Source organism: Nasonia vitripennis, chromosome 3 (assembly GCF_009193385.2).
Source record: "Nasonia vitripennis strain AsymCx chromosome 3, Nvit_psr_1.1, whole genome shotgun sequence".
In the NCBI taxonomy this organism is placed as follows: Eukaryota; Metazoa; Arthropoda; class Insecta; order Hymenoptera; family Pteromalidae; genus Nasonia; species Nasonia vitripennis.
This window is the reverse complement of record NC_045759.1, coordinates 7,315,881-7,337,948: the sequence shown is the minus strand read 5'-3', so window position 1 is coordinate 7,337,948 and position 22,068 is coordinate 7,315,881. Positions and strand designations below refer to the sequence as shown.

Below are 22,068 nucleotides of genomic sequence, written 5' to 3'. Positions count from 1 at the left end.
GAGAAAGAGAGAGAGAGAGAGAGAGAAAGCGCATAGCTAATAATGACCGTAGCATAATAAACCCAAATCCGCTGCTCGTTTCTTCGTCTTCCCGCTGTTTATCTTTGTCTCTCTCTCTCTCTCTCTCTCTCTCTCTCTCTCTCTCTCTCTCTCTCTCTCTCTTGTTGCATTAGGGTGATTAATAACGCGGCGAATGAATATTTAACACTTTCTTCTCTCTCGCGCGCGGTGTGTATATATACATAGTCCCCCATCCCCGACTATGCTACAGGGTTGACTTTAATTTTTAAGACAAATTTCATTTGGCTGTACGTTACACGGCTCGTCTTTGAAATTTTTACATAATATAAAATACGTTCACTACTCTGGCTTGTATATAATGTATATGTATATACACACGAGCCCCCCTTTATCTCCTCTCTTCTATTTCTCTTTCTCATTCCGAGAGCCTCGTATAGCCCCGAGCGAGCCTCGTCTCTCGCGTTTGACATTGAAATCTCGAGTGATTTTTCTTCTTCGAAAAACGTACTTACGCCGGGTCAAAGCCCCGTGCACGTCCCTTTCCCACGATGTGTATGTATTATACCCGGGGTATATCGAACGAGAGCTATATATGAATACGATTGTTATTCATTTTTCGTCGTTCTCGAGAGGATTAATTATCGTTCTAATTAGCTCGAAACGGAGCACGAATTCGTTTGTCACGCCGTGCAACTCGAATTTCTATAACTAGAGTCCACGAGATTTTTCGCGTTCAAGAGGCGTAAAATTGAGAATTTTATTTCAGTAGTCCCTCTTCGAGACTTACACTATGACACAAAACGTCGTGTATAACAAGCTTACAAATGACTCACTTGTTGTAATCATCTCGCGCTTAGTTAGTCATTCGCGGAACTGGAGGAGATCTCTTAACGTGATTAATCCGAGCAGCTCAGACGCGTATACGCCGTATGTTTACAAAAGCCGCTTCTGTGATTCAAATTATGTTGCCGGCGAGATAGACTTTATCTCGACTACACATGCGCAGACGAGCGTAGCACAGTAGACTTTGCAATATAGGGATATGTCTGCAAAGTTTCGTCCCGAGGCGAAAGAAAAGCTCGACTTGCACACGCGTTATGCATCATCGATTGCTCAGAGATCAGAGCATGTGCATATATAGCATAGGTAACTTTCGAGAGCTGTGTGTGTGCGTGTGTGTGTGTGTGTATGTGTGCGTGCGGCGCGTATGATCGAAATTGATGCTCCGCGGGGTAGCATTCGATAAGCTTATACACGGAGGGAATATGACACACCTGCGGGTCGTGGATTCCGATAAAGCTCGTACACAGACACACGGATACGCGTAGCAGAGGTGCTAAATAAGCAGGCTCTCGATATCGGCTCCTCGTATCTAAGACCCTGAGAGCTCGGACGTAGATAAGATCATGTATCCAGGCACTTAGCGGGTTAACCATCTCGATTCGTTATATTTTCAAAAACCACGTAATTTCCCAAATACCAGCGACGACACCTCACACGTGTGTGTGTGTGTGTGTGTGTGTTTGTCCCACAACTGCAGGTGCGAGATAATCCCTACTCCAACGAGCGAATGCAGGTGTGTGTAGGTGTATGCACACATGCATATAGAGAGAGAGTGAGAGAGAGAGAGAGAGAGAGAGAGAGAGAGAGAGAGAGAGAGAGAGAGAGGCGGTTGTCGCATGTCGCGCGCGCGATAGTCGCGTATTGATCTTCGAGAGCCGCAATGGAGGCAGGAAACGCGCGGAATTTCGGCTGCTGAATATGCGTCGCGATATCCTCCCTACTGACGCTTCGGTGTATAACACAGGACTCGTGGCTTGGATAGACTCTGTTTTTGTAGTCGTCGATTCGATGTTTCGCGCTATGACAAGCGCAATTTCATAATTTATTTTTAAGCTCGAGATGCAAAGAGAGACAGAATAGTGTCGAGCCGGATGAATCGCGTCTGATTGTATAATACGCGAGAGAGAGAGAGAGAGAGAGAGAGAGAGAGAGAGAGAGAGAGAGAGAGAGAGAGAGAGAGAAAGAGAGAGAGAAAGAGAGACGAGGAATGAAGGGGCTGGGTTGAACTTTGGACGAGAGCCTTTTGTGCGATGGAATAATATGCACGTCTTAATCCGAGCGCTGAAATATTTGCCGTTGTCACGTCGGGGCATTAAAGTATAAACAACGTGAGCGAGAAAGAAAAGCGCATAAAATTTTATTGTCGCCGCGTGACAAGCGGATAATCTGCGTAGACGCGAACCAAGTTGAATGTTTGCACAGAGCAAAAAAAAAATGTACGCGGTTGTTTTGCATTCTTAAAAATCGAGGTTTGCGTTTGATTGCGCAGGTTTAAAATAAAATTCGTCGAAAAGGTACAGAAGTTACGTGAAAAGCTTTTCTCAGTACAGCTATATAATAATGCGAAGATGGGATCATGAAATTCTGTATATTGCAGCTGAAATAGAATTCCTATAGAATTCTATACTTCTGTAAGTTTTTTTTTTGCGAGAGTCAAATAACCCCTTAGTATACCCTCTACAAAAAAAGTGAACTTTCACTCTCAGAAGAAAAAAAAATTTCACTCCGCGTATGAAAATTTAGAGTGTAACGTTCACGCGACGTCGTTTTTCGTGCGATTTATCCTATTTTGAATTTCAAAACCTTAACTTCCGATTTGAAAGCAGCAGCAGCAGCGGTACAAATGTATTCCGGAATGCGATTTGCATGAGAATATACAGCCGCGAAAAATCCAGCTCAAAAAGTCGCTCCCTTTAAATATATAATATCATACAACATTTAATAACGCGAAAAAGTTTAATTTCGACTATATCGTATTATTAAAATTTCCAGCGAGTTTCACTGCGCAATTCGGATATATGGCATTACTCTCTCACAAAACCTCCAAACACACAGACACTTGGATATAGCTTATGTATTTATCGGGCTCCTCTTTTCGGCTCATCCTGGAGTATACAGTATACACAGTCCAGCCGTCTCCGTTTATATACCCTTGAGCTGAGCGCTGCAGAGAGAGAGAGAGACAGCATCGTATGCATAAAAGACAAGCGAAGAGCTTTACGGGAGACGTACCGAAATAGCTCTCGGGAAAAACGAGACGCTATGCGGAGAGAGACGGGGAAAAATGCGCGGAGACGAAGGAAAAACAATGAGAGGGGGAGTAGAAGCAATTCGAGAGGAAGAATCGAGGTGCGATCGGAAAGGTAATGGCCGCGCGAGGTGAGGACTGACGGAATGCACGAATGAGATGCGTAAATATTGAGATGTAGCCCGCGTTTGCGCGAGGGGAAGAGACGACGACGACGCCTGTGTTTGGATAAGCTCGTGTGTGTGCATACGGATGCATCTAATTCGCAGTAACGAGGCGAGAACATGTGCCAGAAGGACGTGGGTATGATTTCAGAGCTGCGGCAGAACAATGGGCTGCGGAGAACGATTTTCTTAGCGTTGCTCGATCCGCGTTCGATAAAGCAAAATACTTATAACGTTGTATAACGAAATCGTCCTTCCTCGCATTGTTAAACAAAGAAGAAAAAAATGTCGACGCGCAAAAAACGGTCGAGCGCAAGCGACGAAGCGCGCGAAAAATTTTCGGCCGAGTTCTCTCTCTCCCTTCCTCTCGGATGAAGTAATTCGCGCGCCGAGAATTCCGGCCATCCATAATAACGCTCGAGCAGCGCCTGTATCGAAAAGTGCAGTATAAAAAAGAAGAAAAACGAGAGCTGCAGCAATTTTTTGCTTATACGTTATATCGTACTTTTCGCGCCATCCGCGATGTCGAAGAATTTTTATTAGCGCTACGGTATAACCTTTTTCTTTCGCGAAAATAAAAGGCAGACGTTTCAATGAGACACTTGGGCTTCGGACGTACGGCATCGAGTTAAACGGAAGAACACGCGTCGTATGTCGATTAAGTCTTATATGCAGGGGGGCTTGTGTATATGTGTATAAAGAGAGTCTCTCTCGCTCTGCAGTATACCCGTTTGAATAATGCATCGTTCGTCGCGAGAAGAAGAAGAAGACACTCGCGCGCGCGCGCAACTTCCAGAGCGTATGTGCTAAAGTTTTTTGTTGGTTTTGCTGTATACATAAGGAGGCGCATTCACGCGATTTTTTGCGCAAGCAAGAGCTTGATACGCTTTGCAGGCGGGATCTGCGATTCGTTTGTGTGTTTTGGGACACTCGTGAGGCGTCGTATTTGTAAATAGAGTGGGCAGCGCGACTTTCTCGTCGGTTTGGGTTGTAATTCGTACTCGTCATCGAATGAAATGCATTAAAATTTACGATTGCCCAACCACAAAGAAACAGTCATCCTCCTCCTCCTCGTTCTAATTTCTTCCCAGAAATCTTTCTCTAACCTGCAGATTCCAACGACGCACAGCCGAGCCCCGGGTCAGTGGTACACGCACACACACTCAACTCCTTCATTCATAATACAAGCGGTACACAGAGCGAGAGAGAGAGGGGGGGGTATGGCAGTAGTAGGAGGAGGTGCACAGCTTCCAGTGGCGCTGCATTATGTAGGCTGCGCTCTCCCCGACACGACACGCCGGATACCTCGCGTGTACTCCATCGTCGTCGTCGTCGTCTGTCTCTCTCTCTCTCTCTCTCTCTCTCTCTCTCTCTCTCTCTCTCTCTCTCTCTCTCTCTCTCTCTCTCTCTCCCCCCGTGAGCCGGAGATATATTGCGCGCGAGAGGCTGTGGTCGTGCGAGTGCGTGTATACGTATAGCGCATTATTCAATCCGCCCTTGCGGGGGAGGAGCGGAGAACCGGTGAATTAGACGCAGGAAAAAAGAGAAGGGGTACGGACGTATTTATCGAGCTATTTCGAACCGTTTGTGACGCAACGTACGTGACCGATTCGATCTTATATCGAATTTTCATATAGTGTTTATTCGCTGATTTCCAGAAACGCGTATAATATAGTCTCGTGCCCTACATCGAGAACCGCGATCGGAGAGAGCTCGAAGTACATCGGCTCTTGAAAATAGCCACACGCGCGCGTGTTACAGAGGCTGCACAAGGCGGCGCTTTGTTCTCAGCCTGTGTATACGTATATAAGAATATTCTCGCTCTCCTTCGAGATACCGCGCGTTGTCTCGAGGACGTCCGTGCGAAAATTGCCGCGCTCGAATTTTGCCGGGACCTTCGGATCGTCGCTGTGCGATGATCGACGCGACTTTGCCGTCTGCGTTGCTTCTAATGATGTACGCATATTTTTGGCGCCATGTGTATGGATGTTTAACGATTTTAAAGCACGTTTTAGTATACATAGAGGCCGCGCACGGCTGTGCAGAACTACGATAATTTAACGGACTATCGGCTGGATTTATAGTACAATTATTAGCGAGTTCCAAATTCGAGTTACGACGCGTATAGGTATACAAACGCGCAGCGGACATGCCGCTGTATTTAAGGGGGCCACTTTATAGTCCGAAGTTATATCTGATTGCTTGTATAACTTTGCCCACGTACTCGTCATAATTTAAGCCACACATACACTCAAACTTTGCTGTATAATCCGCACAGCGTATCAACGTTCTATTTGTTCGCGAAGAATATAGTCCGGAGCTTGTATGGACACACGTGCGCGCGGTTGGTATTAATTTCGCGTTTGAAACGTAATTATATAGAGAGAGGAGGAGGAGGACAAAAAATTAAACGTCCCGCCGTGCAAACAAACGCGGCTCTCGTTTGGACTTTCAAACAGATGTTTATATGCAGACTTCGCGAGTCGTCGATTCTTTTTTCGCGCGTTTAGAATTCTCATGGGAATATCACCGCACAATAGAACTCACCGGGTAAATAGAGCGAGTCGTGCACAAAGACACCGATCGGATTCGATATACTCGTCGTTTTTTTTTTTTTGTTTTTTTCTGCAAACCAAAAGGATTTATACGCGAAAGTGACGAAGGCAAATATTCGTGTACCGTCGTTACAGCAAAATTGAAACCTGTTACCCAATTAGCCACGGGAGAGACTCGAAATTTCCAGCGATGTTTTTGCCCGTGTATTATATGGAATGAATTATTCAAAATATGCACCACCCCGCGCACGACGTATTGGTTTGCGCGAATTCCCAGCCGCGTAACTAATTAAATATCCTTAATTGCAGCTACATAACACACACGCAGCCCCGAATCGAACTCGCGTCGATTAATCATACACGCATCGTCCGCAAATTATTTCACCCACGTATCTAACGATGTAAACAGCCAACAGTCCCGTTGTTGTTGTCGCGATAAACCGCAAACGAAACCTCAAGATTAATCGAGATAGACAAGAGAACATATCAACCCCCGAAAAAAATCCTGTAACGCGATACACGTCGATATTATGGTCAACCCACGGCAATCGCCTCGAATTAATGCTCGTAAAATTGCGCAACGCGCATACGCTTCGTTTTTTTTCCGCGTCCGTATACCGCAGTGGGCTTTTAGTGTGAAACGTAATGTGCTGGTCGTATAACCGCGGTATTCAAAATTCAGAATCACATGCATGCTTTTACCGACCACAGCGTGTGTGTGCATGGAGTGAGGGAGAGTGTACATGGTAAATTAAAGCTCGACAGATGGACTGTAATTTAACAAGTTTAGCATATTGATACACGTTTCGCTAAAATACACGCCAGAGACGATCAGTCGATTCGTTGACCCTAGTTTGAAAGCCGTTTCCCTTTTGACCCACAGCGCGACGATTTTGGAATTAGTCCTGGCGCTGTCCATAAGTAGCCGTGAGCCACCGAGGTCCAAGGATCCTCCATGGGTTTTTTTTAATGTATTTTGACCCCCTGAATCCGAATCCACATGGTGTTTTGCGCTAAAGTGATGCAATAATTAGTAATAAACATATTTGTAAACAAATAAAAAAAAAACGATGCCAATTCTTTGGCACGTAGCTTCCTTCAACTGAATTTATAGTTCTTATACATAAAATATTGTTCAAATATACAGTATTGTCTTTAAAAAAAAGCAAAAATAGTAAAAAGTAAAATGAATTATTCTTCATTATGAATTACACTTTCGTCTTAAATTTGCACAAAGAATTAAAATAATTTTTTTTTTGTGCAAAAGTTGAACATTTTTTTATTTGTTTATAAATGTTTATAATTAATTATTGCACCACTTTAGCGCAGAGCACCTTGCGGATTTGGATTCAGGGAGGAAAATACATCAAAAAACCCTTGATGGATCCTTGGACCTTGGTGGCCCAAGGCCACTTATGGACAGCGCCAGGACTAAATCGGATGTTACGCATCGCGACTTTTATTTTATTTCATCACTTGTCGATATACACCGTATGAAAGTTTTCATTGCTCGTCGAAAAAGTTCAACTATTAATCAGAGGGCCAACCTCGCACATAACTAATGGCGTAAGTCCGGTGGACAATGAAAATTCAATTTTACACGAGCGAGTTCCCTCTCTCGCGGCTTAATTTATGCCCGGAGTTATCAAAACGGACGAGTAGTGCGGCATTCTCCGAAAATTTCGAAGCCACTGCTCTGGCGCTTCATTGCCCGAGCCTAACGACGCAGCTCCTTTTGCTCGTCTGCTGTGTGCAGCCTTCTTTTTGTTACAATATACCTACACGCATATGTGGTACCGGATTATTCGGAGGCTTTTTTCGACGGGAGAGAGACTTTATAACACGCTCGGGGTAATTGTTGGGGGGGGGGGGTATGCGCACTTGGCGGTGTAATTAAGTTGTAAAGAGAGTTGCGGCTTGTAATGAGATTGTTTATACAATTTTGCGCTCGCGAGAGCCGAGGGGACGTATATTTTATGCAGTTTGTGTTTTAATTACGGAGACTGCGCTGCGCTCGAATGTTTATGCCCGCTTTTCGAAATGTTCTTCCTGTAGAGGATTTTAATTATGCACACTCTACGTTATTGGATGACCGAGTTTTTATCAAATTTTGAACTAATTCGCCGAGGCCACGTCGTTTCTCCGAAGGTCGCGATATGTAACATATAATGAATTAAGGAACTTGTTCGGCTCCACTTTTTTACGGGAGAGACACTATATACACGTGGTTCGCGTCTCGCCAAAAGAGGACAGAAACCAACCGCGATGCGTCATCTCAAGGGAATCCCCTCGCACAGACACTAACACACTCTCTCCACTGTTCCACTGCGCACAAATCAAAACTCGATTAAAATTCCCGAGAATTTCAATCGATCCACCAACAATCAAAGAACGAAAAAAACAAACAAACTCACGCTTTCCTTCGCGACACTTTAACGCACACGAGCCGCGCGTACGAGCCGCAGCGGTGAAACTGAAGACGCCGAAACACATGCAAACCGGCCGGACCCGTCATACACACATGTGAGAGAGTGAGAGCGAGAGAAGGGGACAAAGAAACCGAGGATTCAATGTGCGCGATCGGATGTGGAGGGGCAGAGAGTTAGGTTATCCTTTTCTCTCTCGCGCTCGGCTGAGATCGGCTGAACTCGGCCGCCGGCGACGGGGCTAACGGGAGAGGCCCCGGAGCAGCTCGAAAGAGAGAGAGAGAGAGAGAGAGAGAGAGAGAGAGAGAGAGAGAGAGAGAGAGAGAGAGAGAGAGAGAGAGAGAGAGAGAGAGAGAGAGAGAGAGAGAGAGAGAGAGAAAGGAGATATCTGCCGCGGGCTTTTGTTTTATTTCGCCCTTTTGTGCAGCAGCGCTTCTGACTCGCTTTGGATTTTTTTTTCTCTCCCTGCGTGTATGTCTGTGTTGTATTATAGAGCGATGATGTGGGAATAGAGCGTGGGATTCACTGTTGCTCGGGAGAAATTTCTTTGAGAAAAAGTTTTTTGCCCGTCGAGAGGGAGTAGTTTTACACTGTACTCAAGAAGGTTTTTTTTTCTCTCTCTCTTGCTTACGCGGTTGGTTTACACCTCAGCAGAGGAAATTTGAAAATTTCGCGCGAAAGCGCTTGATAAAAAATTGCCAGAAAGGGTCTTTCGAGAGAGAAACACTAGAAAAGCACGTGTTTGTGCAGGGCGAGCGCGTAATTTTTTGGTTCTCCACGAAACGTTTCGCCTCATTGAGGAAATAGAGATTTTAATAAAGTTGAAAATAATTACATTTTTCAGGTTCGCACAATGAAACTTGCAGTACATCCAGTAATTCGCTTTGAAGTGCCATTTATAAAATAAGGAAACGCGCAAAGCTGCGCATTTGCATGAGAGAAAGGTTATTTTTACACGCGCGACATCAAACAAAGTTTTAATCAGGATAGCTTTTCAGAAAAGAGCGTTTATACGCGATTAAAAAATACCCGCGTGCGTATCCGCTTAGCGAACGAGTATTTTAACGAGGAATTCGTTAAAATTCCACCGCTCGTTCCGCTGCAGTTTTCACATTTTCTGATAATTATATGTGCACCGGCGAACTTTCCGTCGAGAGAAGAAAAAAAAATATCGCTATAACTCGATGTAGCCGATATTTCGAGCAACAAAAATCAATCGGCACCAATCCGAGCGGAACCTTTTAAAAAAAAGAAGAGGATACAGCATATACGACTTCCTACGTCCTATACACGCTCCGAAGCGCATGTAATGACTAGACGCGTTCTTGCGGGGCATATATTATGCACCGACATTATGTCCAGGGAGGACATCGCGTGGGCGCGGAAAAGGAAGTGGGAGAGTCTGACGGTCGGTAGCGCAGGTAACGCGATTATCCGGCGGCAGGACTTTATTATCGCTGCATAAAATGCGCCTCTGCGTTTCGACGAATATTACGACGCCGGAGATGTTTTTACAACGTTATATAATATCGAAATGTAACAAACACAGAAGTTTCAAAAACGAGCCTCGTTATGCCACTGTTCTTGAATTCAAAACCAGCCGCAATTATAATTAGTTTACGTATATAAATTTTAAACTTTGTTTAGACGTCGGCGCGGCATTGTGGGCCGCAGCGATGAACTTCAAAGGTTATTTAGCCAGGCGAAACTTCAGAATACAATCGCGCACTCGGACGAGAATAACCGCTAAGCTCTCCTCTCTCTCTCTCTTCCTCTTTTCAGTCCGAGAGAGTACGATTTCAGCTCGGCTGAGTTTCAGCGTTGAATAAAGGATATTGGGTAAACAACGCTCGTGTAATTAGTAAGTTTATTATATCCGATCTCATTTTTTCTCTATACATAGTGTTCCGTACGTGTGGGCGATATAATAAATCCAAAAGTTCGGTTATTATAACCGCCAGTTTTCACGCCCGTTCGGTAAAAAGCGGAATAGAAATAAAATAGAAAACAACGAAAAAAGGATGATCGTAGCAGGTGGGCTCTCCTCGAGAGAGGGAGAGGAGAGAGAAAAAAAGAAAACGATTTTCCCGGAGGCGGGCGAACAAGCCGGCAAATATTTGCGCCTCGAGTGCATTCCTCCTCGTCGTCTCGAGGCTACGTGAGTCGGATCCGCTAGTAGGAATTACCGGGCTTATCGCCGATGGATTTCTTGCGCTCTTTCCTCTTTCTTACGCGAGATCCTTCAATTATGTAATTGACGGAGCAGAGGCGCCTCTCCTTCTTTTTTCCCATAATAGCATGCCTATACGCACTGTATACTCTCGGTTCTCTCGCGATAACTCGAAAAACTAGACTGGGATGTCGTAAGCGTATGGCGGAATAGTTGTCGCAACGAAAAAGCAGCAGCATCTGACTCGCGGAGTTTACAAACTCATCCGCGGTAATCAACTAATTGACCGAGCGTAGCGAATTGAGTGATTAAGTGGCCACTCGTCGGAATTGAGCTCAGCTGCGGAGAGAGAGAAAGCGATTGATACCGCGGATGCGAAAGACGGAAGGGATCGAGTCTCCCCCTCTCTCCTGCTTCCCGTAAACGTCATTTGCATCTATAGCCAAAGAAGGACGTCGGAGATTAGGATCGCTCGGCCGGGATGACTGACGGATTGACTCGTCGGGGCTTTACGGGTCGATAAACAAATTTAGATGCTGTGAAATTTCAAGAGTACAACTTCATTACGACTTGAATTTTACGCAATATAGAGAGAGGGACACTCCAAGTTACGAGGATTTTGCAAAAGCACGAGGAATATACGTACACACTTGTAACCTCTTGTGCATCCATAACAGCGCGAGTGAGAGAGCACTTGAGTTCGTTAGAGCCATATCTGTCTGTTAGTAACCCTCTCGAGCCCCGCAGACATACGCGCGCACACACGTATTTCCATCCATAACAGTTCGTTAAAATAATTGTGCGCAGCGCGCGACGAGCGCCTCACAGACCGGCCCCGCCGCATTAACGGCCTTACATCAGTATCGATTATCCAATTATGCGCTCGAAAATTAATCCGCTCGACGGCTGTTAGATTAGTTTTCGCTAATTGAATCGCTCGCCGCGAGGTAAAAAAACGACGCAGCTCTCACGGTCGATGCGGGCACCGACTGTTTTTTCCTATCGTTCCGTTTTTCAATCGTTCTTCTCCGAAACTATCCAGGGAAAACTGAAGCGTCCGAGAAAAATAAAACCCAATAGCCTCATCAAACGCCCGCCCCTCGCTAATAAAACTGACGCCGCACTAAGCATCGGCTCAGCACTAGGGGAGGAAGAAAATAAAAAAAAAGCTCTCCGATTACTCGCCAATTACAAGCGTCGCACCCCTCGAGGATAAAAAGCCAAAAAACCACGATATCCCGTCATCTTCCCTCCCCGAGAAGCCACTTGTACGCACTTTCCGCGCCACCCACGGTTATAGCGATTATTATCGCGACGGGGATCGACGTCGTTTCGACAAATGGAAACGGACCCGCGGACGATTGTCTTCTCCGGATACGGCCGCGCGACGCTCGTATAAGAAAAGCGAGAGAGAGAGAGAGAGAGAGAGAGAGAGAGAGAGAGAGACCGTATACCTCGCCTTAGGCTCGATGAGATGAGGATCGATTAACCCTTTCGCTTGTTTGCTCGAGCTCGGTTTTATCGCTCTCGACGCGTCGCCGCTAATCAACTCGGCTCTTCTTTTTAGTTAGAGAGATAGAATGAAATTCGTGTAGCGAGCAATTACGAGGGCTCTTTCTCTCTTTGCGCAGGCCAAGCTCCGGCCGAAAAAGGAAATAGTAACGTCAAAGCGCTGTGCCGAGGAGAGGGCGAATGCAATAAGGAAGCAAAGAGAATAGAATATAAAAGCTCGGAATGAATGGAATCAAAAGGGAAACACTGTAACCGAGAGCGAGAGGAAATTTTAGGAGTAGTTCTGATGCTTATTACTCGTTTTTGCGAGAGCCTTTATACCGGCCGAATGGAGCTTTTCTTTTTCGTCGCGCGCGCGCGCGCGTATAAAGCGCGAGAAAATCTCATATTCGCGTCCCGGCGCGACATAATACTCGGGATTCAAATGTGGAGACGAGAAGGGCGCAATAACACTAACCGTATACGCGTTTTATCGAGGCCGGAAAAACAAAGTATTTAACTTTATACGAGATGGCAGAGGGGCAGCACTCTTTTTGCCGCGCCCCCTCGAATTATCGCGCGCGCTTTCGCTTCCTTCTTTTTTCGTCGCTGCAGATTATCGCGTATAGTTTTTACGAGGCGGATAAGGTGACCGATGGCTCCAGGCCGTTTTCGCTTTATTGCCCTTGTACGCCGGCTATAGAGGAGAGAGGGTGGCCTGAAATCCCCGAGAAAATCGCGCGCTGATTTTCCTGCTATACGCTCACGCGCTATCGAGAATTTAAACTCGCCTGGCCTGATTTCCGAGGTATTCGATTGTTGAGGATTTTTATACCGGCTATGCTGCAAAAGAGAGATGCGGGCAAATATCACGCGGGAATGAAATAAAAAGTAAGAGTATGCGTGCGGGCGATTCGTTTTTCTCGGCGAGTTTCGAAATATGCTAGAAAGCTCGCTATACGCTGCGGAATTCAAAGCGGATTCTTCAACTTCTCGGTCCTCTTGCTGCTGTGCTTTCTTTGCGCGTTTTACTTTCTTTTGCGGATGTATAATACGCATTTTTTGCATATATGCGAGAAGCGCATTTTTCGCCGGGAAGCCAGTGTTTACCGAGAGAGAAGCGTTTGATCGCGCGCTTGCGATTATGGCGCGCGAACAAAGAGCTCGAACACAATCGCATTACAGAATCGATCCGTCGGATTTATGAAAGTTTCAGCGATGAAAAAGTAACAAGCGTATGAGGGGAGAGATCGTTGCTCTGCATGGCTTATTCGAGATGGAATCGATGCGTTCGTCGACGGTTTGCGTAGGCTGTATAATTACACTGCGCAAACGCGAGCAAAAATCACACTTACACGACGGCTGGTAATAACGGCTCGCGTTACACGCGTAGAACAAAAGGCGGAGCAGTCGCAACAAACTGTATCATGAATACACGTCGGCGCTTAGCATTGTCGTGTCAATTATCATAATGCAAAATGCGCTCGGTCTATTAATTAGTCTGTATGCACAACACGTGCGTCTGTGTGTGTACATCAGCGTTATGCAAGACTTTCGCTCTTTCAGCTATGTTGGGTCGTTCACCCCGATCTCCAATTATAACAGGCGAAAATAAAAATAATATTTTGTTGTACTTACGCTCGCGGTGTCGTCGAGCTTCCTTTTCCAGGCGTCGCTGCGCTCGATGAGGGCGTTCCACTGCTCCGACAGCTTGTTAACCTCACGGCGGATGCTGCGAGTGAGCTCGCGCGCCTGCTCCTCGGCACTCCTGTAGCCGCGAGAGTCGCCGTCGAGGTCGCGTCCTGTTGAAGATGAAGAGAGATTTTTTAAGCGTTCTAGTTCAATTATAAGTTTAAAATCAACATTGAGTCGCACTTAAAGCTCCTAAATAACTCCGGAGAAATCCGTGAAAACTCGCGAAGGTAGAGAACGCAGCCAATAAATTTCGAGGAAGCGCACCGAATCACACAGTGCTAGTCTCCGACTTCCAGCCCACACGATCGGAAGAGAAAGTACCGTTACAGTTCGCGGCTCGTTGCCACAAATCGCGAGATCGAGCTGTACTAACTGCTCGTACGTGCGCGTGTGAACGGTCCAAAAACCATCGGAGCGCGAGCTCACACTGGTTTATACGTCTTCATTAAGGATCAGCTCTATAGGTATTCTCTCCCTCTCGCGATTTCTATTTCGCCGAAATTTGATGTTCGCCGATAGCGTCACACACGCCCCCGTAAAAGATGGCTTTTAATTAACGTTATAGCGTTGACTGTCTGCGTGAAATTGAAAAAATTTCAGTGACAAAGCGGCTGGCGATCTAATCGCAATCATCAGCATCCGAGCGGAAAATTCCTTCCCCCCCCCCCCGCAATGTGTCTCGCGATTAAAATTGAATCATCCGGTCTCTCGATTAGCACTGCTAACTATATACACTTGGCGTAGAGCTTGCGCATTCGAAATCCCAAAATTTCCGCGTCACTGCAGCCGGAATGTAACAGCCGGCAGGTTGTATTCGCGCAGATTTAGAATGTGCCGGTGCAGTAAACGCGTAAATCAACGCGAGAGAGAGAGAGAGTCGGCCCGCGGGCCGCTGTATAACAGCTGCTATATGTATACACGTACACAAATACAGGCAGATAACCGCGGCCACGGTGTCGCGCACGCGTTATCAATGCTAAACATGTGCGTAAAAATTACGGCAGCGATAGGCGCAAGCGATGCGTGATTCATTGGCCGCGATTAATTGAGACTGTGTGCGTGGCTTTCTTCCCGCGGAAAATTTCCCGGGCTATTGTCGCGCGCTGCCGATTTATTGGATGTGAAGGAGAGAGCTTTTCACAGGATTCTTCGCTTCTGGTGATCGAATCGATTAGAAACTTCGATTATCAACGAATAATCCTGCCAATTTTTACAACAGCGACGCACCAACCAAATTCAATTGCAGCTCACGCACTGATGAATTCGCCGTCGATTTATACACGGGAGAGCAGTGTTTCGATTCGCACCGACGGTGTGACGCAAAAAAGGGGGAGAAGAGAAAATAGAGAAACGCCGGAAGGGGGGGGGGGGGAAGAAATTTGCATGCACCGGTTATGAGGATTTTGCATGTTTGACGACGCTCATTCGTGTTTATTGCGTCGAACGAGCGGCGCGAAAACTCCTCGAATCATTGGCTTTTGATGGATGCTTTGTGTCAGCCGTGAATTGGAGGTTATTTTCGATGCGACTCGCAGGGAATTTCGACCGTTTACGAGCTTGCGCGAATTCGTCAGCCGCTGCAGCTGTTTTTTTTTTGTTCCTCCTTTCCGCCCCGCTCTGTGGAATCGATTCACGCGAGCGCGCGCGGGATTATGTTATCATTGTGTACAACTTTACGCAACGGCGTTAAAAACGCGAATTACCGCGAATTGGTGCGTAATACGCTGTTTTGAATTCCTGCGCGAAAACCGCTCAATCTAAATGCAGCTGCCGGCGATTGTTCGAATAGGGAAGCGTATAAAATCGGACTCCAGGGAGAGAAGTGTGCAGCCCTGCAAGCGAGAGGGGAAACAGATAGAGAACTCACCTTCGGAGTCCGAGGTGTCCGACAAAGGCGGCTCATTGGCAATGTACTGTCGGCCGCTCAGCAAACTGTTCTCGACGATTGGTCTCTTGTCCTCGAGTTGTCGCCGGAATCCTCGATGATCGTCCTGAAACACAGACACACGCGCGCACAGGGCTCGAATTAGCAATGCTATGCGTCGTCTCTGCTACGCGAGCTTTCGAATAAGCTTGTTTCCTCGAATTATCGAGCGTGCAGTGTTTGCTTGTTGTTGTATACTTTATTTTAAACTAGGTTTTGCGCTTTGCTTTCTCGCGGATGAGCTTTTTTTATAGTTTTATTCGTGGTATTATCGATAAAAAAGCATTGGTTATTGAACTGTCAAACTTCCTCTCCTATCCGCTCCAATTTCCAGAAAAATCCCTCGTGAAATCTTAACACTCAGTTCGTCTACGTCCTCGAAATATCTTCACCCCTTTGACCCAGTCTTCTCGCTTCTAAAAATCGACGCCTAAATAAAATTCGAAGCTACTACACCGCTCGAAGAAATAAAAAGATAAGCGGAAGGAAGCAGTTGTGCGCGATGCAGCAGTACAGCTTAAGCGAAGAAGCCAGACAGGCAAACGAGGCCGCGAGAAGTGGATTATTCGGCTTTGCCTCTGCTCGCCGGCGTGATAAATAAATTAACCGGAGAGTAGGCGCTTATCGCTGCTGCGCATATAAAGACGACGTCTGCCACCGGTGCAGCTTCTTCTTTCGCGCTTTGTGCACTGGAAAAGCATCTTTTGAAGACCTGTATCTCTCCCGCTTTCTCTAGTTTAACGCCAGCCGACTAATTCGCATATGCGTGGCTGCTCGGTTAGAGCTATTGGACTTTTCGTGCTTGCGAGAGCTTTCTTTTCTTTTTGCGAGTGTATGGCTTGACGTTAGCTGAATATTTGGAGTATTTCGATGAAGAACGAGGCGACGGACGATTTAATTGGCCCAAACAGCTCGTAATTTTCTCTCTTTTTTCGCTATACGTCGACGCCCGAAAGATTCACTCGCGTGAATGATGGCGCTCACGCGCAAAGAAGTTAATTAATACGACGACGAGCGACGCCTTTCTCTTCTTTTTAACTCGCGCAGGAGGCGAGCGAATAATTATGAGCAATGCCAGAGAGAAGGAGAGGGGGATAATTAATGAATGGCGTAATAATGTTACAGAGCTCGAGGAATTAAAAGAGGGTATGAAAAGTTGACGAGAGAGAAATTCATCACGTCCGGTACGTTTTTCTCGTGGATTTGTTGAATTTCGTCGGCGCGATTACGTTAATGTACAAGCTCGCGTTAATATTTCCCGAGAGGATGAATTAACTGTGCCGCGCGTACGATGATGACAATTTCGATGCTTTCGTGTGCAGCTTTGTATTTGCCCGGCGCGTTCGTACAGAGTCGCTAATTTCATAAGCCAAGTGTGTTCACCCGCGGCCTCGTCTGTTTACCGCCTTATTACAGAATCGACACAGGCGCTAATTGCAAACGCAAGCGTGTACAATATCCACGCGGTATAATTTGCATGACATATCTCGAACGCGATGAAAATCCCGTAAAAACATAAACAACCGCCGCGTATCGATCCGTTGATCCATCTCAGCACATCCTCTCGTCAAGAAACCGCAAGGGGGCATAAATTCGAGCGCAGGTGCGCCCAGCCGCGAGTAAAGTCAACACACACACTGACGCGGAATTTTCGTCCCTCACTCTCTCTCTTTGTCTCTAGGAAGATACGCGTGGAAATTATGTGAGTAATCGTCCGCTGGATTATCCGGAGAGTTTTATTTATGGAGGATACGGCCTCGTCGATGGATCGGCCGTGGATGTGAGATTTAGCCCGGGTTATTAGCTTTCGTGAGATTAATGCGGGGTTTCGGTATGGATATAATGATAATTTCTCCAGGCGTCTTTGTGCGCACAGCAAGATTTCTATAGAAGAGGACGAGTATTTACGATAAGGTTCTACGATTCAGATTTGGGAAAAATGTGAAAGTTTCTATGCGGAAAATTCAAGTGGTGTCGGGAAGACGAAAAAAAAAAAAAACTTCGACTGAAAAGTAATCTTCAGGTATCTTAGAAAAAAATCCAGCCGTAACCATATCCACAGGTCCCATTCGCACACAGTGTAGCAGCAGCCAACCGGCATTACCCTAACTAACCCGATACTACTGCTGGCATGTGCGCAAGCACCTAATTGAATCCCCGCGGCTAATCCGCTAAAAGTACAAACCTCGGCCGAGGCTATACACCAACACACTCTCGGCGGAGATACCAAGGCCGGTTATGCTCGAAATTCCGAAACTCATTCGACTGAAAGCCAGCTTTCCCCCTCTCCCTATGCTCAAGTCCCCGAAGAGCGAAAAGAAGTGTATGTGTGTGTGTGTGTGTGTGTGTGTGTGTGTGTGTGTGCACTGCGGCCTATAGGATATCTTCCCTTTCGGCGTTACGATGTCATTACGCTTTATATTGGATCGTTTAACGCGTTCGGCCTGTAATATAACGTCGAGAGCTGTGCCTGTGATAAGGTCCCCTCTCGATAGCCTCGGCCTTCGCTCAGTCTCGTAAAGGTGCGATTATGAGGCTTTCGGGAATTGCAAAAATTTTCTCCTCGTGTCGAAGCGTCGATTGCATACTCTTCTAGCTCTCGTCTAATGAAAAGACTGGAATATGTTATCCTGCATAATATACAGCTCTTTGCTTTTCGTGCAATACACAGCGTTAACGTTTTGATTATCGTATATATAGAAAGGAAACGAGAGACTGTCTCTGATTGAATCATTGAGAGCGGTAATTAATTTAGCTCGAGAGAGAGAGAGAGAGAGAGAGAGAGAGAGAGAGAGAGAGAGAGAGAGAGCCGCACCGTCGGGCTATTAACACGGTGCGTGATATAAGCTCAGCCGTGCGTATAACTTACACCGACTGCCGGCGCTGCTTAACCTGAAGATTATATTCAAAGCCGGCTGAATTGCAGCGAGAATTGACGGATTATAAGCGTTTCTTCGTTTAGCAATACAGAGACGATTTCAGGACAATTCGAACCTTATCGGTTATAGGCATCTTTCTCTCTTTCGCCGAGCCATATCCATATAATACACACGCACAGAGCGAGACACACAGCGACGATGTCATACACGATAGCTTGCCTTATCTCGTCGGCAGCAGTGGCATGGGACTAGCGCCGCAGGCTGTTGGCCCGGACATCAGCCAGCTCCCTGCTAATCGGGATTAGACGCAGGCGTACTTTGACGCCTCGGAGGCGCTGGCAATTACTTCGTTTTGTACGAATAATCGGACACACGCGTTCCCTCTATGTGTGTGTGCGCGTGTGTATCGAGGGACGAGTGCTGCTGCTACTTGCCCGATGTGTTTCGAGGATCCGTGGGTGCGCCTGGGCTACTTACCGGTCATGTAAAATGCACGAGTGGCTATAGTTGTGTACAAGGGGGGAAGCTCCGCTCTAAGGCGGCCTATTGTGCGTGGGATGCAGGTATTGTGCGTATTGCATTGTTCTCCGGATTAGCGGATGGTTACGGAACCGTTGTAATTACCACGTGTGTACGCGAGTTTATTTTTATACTACATTTAAATTTCCACGAACTGCATCCGTTGAACTAGTTTAATAGCAAATTTAATACACATCAGTCTTCAGCGACGTCTGCACAGGTCAGTCTATTCCGAAATAGACACACACACGCACGCACGCACGAGCGTTTATTAATGCACACAGCACCTATATACGCTTTTTACGTCTGATTACGGTAAACGCAGCGCGCGCGGAGTAATCGAGTATGCGATCAGTTCCCGTACGCGTATTTATGAGCGCTGCTGTATGTATACATCGAGCGAGTTGTGTATTTGTCGAGTATACATAGCTATTTATTAATCGGCGATGCGTTTGGACGCGATAGAAACTAATAATAGCTATAACGTACCTGCTGTTTCTGAAGAGCAGCTATGTCGCCGCAGACAGGGCCGAGACCCGTGAGCTCGGTGTCCTTCCGGATCACCCACTCGATAAGCTCGCGCAGCGACAGCAACAGGGCGTTCCAGTGCTCGGTGTTGCTCTCCAGGCGGTTTCTGTAAAGAAAAAAATAACCGTTTGGTTAATCATACTCTCGTTGTTTACACGAAACAAACACGCCGTTAAAGCGAATACATATAACGGAGCTTTAGCCTATACATCTGCGTTATAATGATTACACAAGGCCGTAATGCAGCGTTTTGCGCAGTAAAAGTGCCCTGCAACGACTTCCCCGAGCATAACAATCGCTTCTTTACAACCGCAGATTTCCATTATTATCCAGCTATACATGCCCACAAAATTACCATCAGCTACCTCAAAAACGCTCATCAATATAGTAATGAGCTCGATTAACCCCTGCCAAAGCTGCTATATTCGGCGTGAAAAATAACAATAACAACTCACGCGCACTCCCCGGCACTTTTACTGTGCGGCACAGATCGGACCGCACCACACCCAACCATTCGAGTTTAAAAAAGCGTCGCGCGCGCGCGCGGAGGGCGATAAGAGCTGCAGTTATTTTTTCTCTCTCTCGCGAGCAGCTTCTCAAATCCACGACTGAGGAAATAAAACGTCGATTTCGCGAGGTAGATCGTGCGCTGCATCTACACAGCCAGGGACGAAGTCGAGAGAGAGAGACTTGGATTTATATTCCGGCGCAGTTTCGCCGTCTTTCGTGCGTATCGCGCGGCTGCGGAGGTATGTATACGTATTTTCCCTCGTTATTGTAACGCCGATGAAAGTTCGCGGCGAGAAGCTGAGTGCCGGCGCTTTTTCAACCAGCGGCTGCCGCTGGGGGCTCTCTGATGGCCTCTCGCGCGCCATTGTTGCTATTGGTGCACTTTCGCGAGAGGGAAGTCGGGGGTCGTTACGAGATGGATTCGAGGCGCTCTGGAGCTTCTTTTTCTTTTGCTTCCTTTTTAAAAAAAAAAAAAAAAGCTGCGAGCGGGCGGGAAAGTTTTTGAATTATTATGCCCGGGAAATGTGAAAATTTCAGTCGGCGCGGAAGTAATTAATATTTCGGGAGGCTGCTTTTAATCAGCGACTTTTTAGAATTTTCATATCGGGCGCATGTGCGTGTATAGATAAAAGTTATCGATTCTCGCAAGTGCAGTGAAATATTCAACGCTGACATGTATAAATTCGAAATAATTAATGTCTTTTCATATGGCGGAACTTCGGCTTTCCGGCTCAGCAGCGACAGTCGAAATTTACGGTACGTATATCACCCACACACCAAGAGGTAGTAGAATAATTCAAAACGACATATTTAACTGGCTCTCTTTCGACAGTGAGGAAGAGCCTTCCTTTAATCAATTTCAATTCCACCCCCGCGTCATTTACATCCTCATCAAGGAGACGCTGCTCTCGCGCGCAATCGTAAAAACCGGCATTACATCGCACTAGAAGCAGAGAAGCTGCGCATAACGACGAGGGAAAGTTCGGTGGAACTAATAGTCCTCGTCGTAGTTTACGGCGCAAGTTCGATGGTCCGTCTCTCTCTCTCTCCCTCTCTCTCTTGTGTGGAACTAACGCTACACGGTTTAGATTGTCGTCCGGTGAGCTGAGTTATGACGGTTGTCTCTTTGTGCAAACTCGAGGCGACTTCCGCTCGGATGGTTCACAGGATCGTCTTATCGCCGGTATTGTTTATATGTATAATACCTGTACTTTTTTTAACAGCGCGAATATTCGATAATACGCCGCTATCGAGTTAATAACAGAGTTTGGCTCGAACGCGAAGGTTTCGCAATATCAGTAACCTTAATGCCGGGCTCTCTTGTGTCGAAGTATACGCGGTGCTAAATTGCGGCCATCTTCGCGCATTAAATCCTCGCGGTCCAGCCTGTGGCATCAATTCCCCCGACGTAGTTATATTTCCGGCTTATACAGGTATATTATTAAATTCACTCGTTACACCGCTCTCGAGTAATTAAAGCGTAACAGCGTAATAAGCTTATATAGAAAATCGCGCACGAAAAAAATGTCACTGTGTGCAGGAGGGGGAGCAGCTGCGCTTTAGTTTAAACCGATCGTAATCCCCGGAAATCTGGCGCGTCGCAAGGATGGAGTGTTTGCCGATTAATTACGCCGGTTGATCGACTTTATCTAATTGACTAAGTTGCCCCCCTCGACGTTGCGTAATCGAGTATCTAACTGCGCGAGCGCGGATTTCGACCTAATCTCTGTGTAAAAATGTTGGCAGAGTCCTCTACACTTTATATTATGGAGAATAATGAATCAAGTCTGCGGGGAAGCGATTTTTCATCGATATAACACGAACATCTCCCGGCGTTATTCCTAGCAGAGATACATATCCTTACGGTCAATAAACGAGCCCTTTTTCTCGCGCGCGAACGGTTAATTTATTGCACACACAAGCGCTGTAAGTTACACATTCTGCATATCCCAGCAATTTCCTCCGCACATATCGGGAAGATTCTTGGGCGACTGCATAGGTAGGAAAAATTTCCAGCCGACCGAGCGCGAATGAACTCCCCGACTAAAGAATCCATAAATCGCGCATCGAAAAATCCGATTAAATTTCGCGATAT

The 22,068-nt window shown here is 46.4% G+C and overlaps 1 protein-coding gene across 17 annotated transcripts in view; it reads right to left on the bottom strand.

Annotated features, from left to right (window-relative positions):
- The window catches only part of LOC103317445 (dystrophin, isoforms A/C/F/G/H), a 218,745-nt gene that overhangs the window by 17,406 nt on the left and 179,271 nt on the right, over positions 1-22,068 (bottom strand). For all 17 annotated transcript variants that reach the window (XM_031926602.2, XM_031926610.2, XM_031926616.2 and 14 more), the window contains 3 exons: positions 19,425-19,569; positions 15,481-15,604; positions 13,557-13,720 (listed from right to left, as the gene is read on the bottom strand). In XM_031926602.2, the coding sequence (XP_031782462.1) occupies positions 13,557-13,720; positions 15,481-15,604; positions 19,425-19,569 (433 nt within the window). The remainder of the gene's footprint in view (positions 1-13,556; positions 13,721-15,480; positions 15,605-19,424; positions 19,570-22,068) is intronic.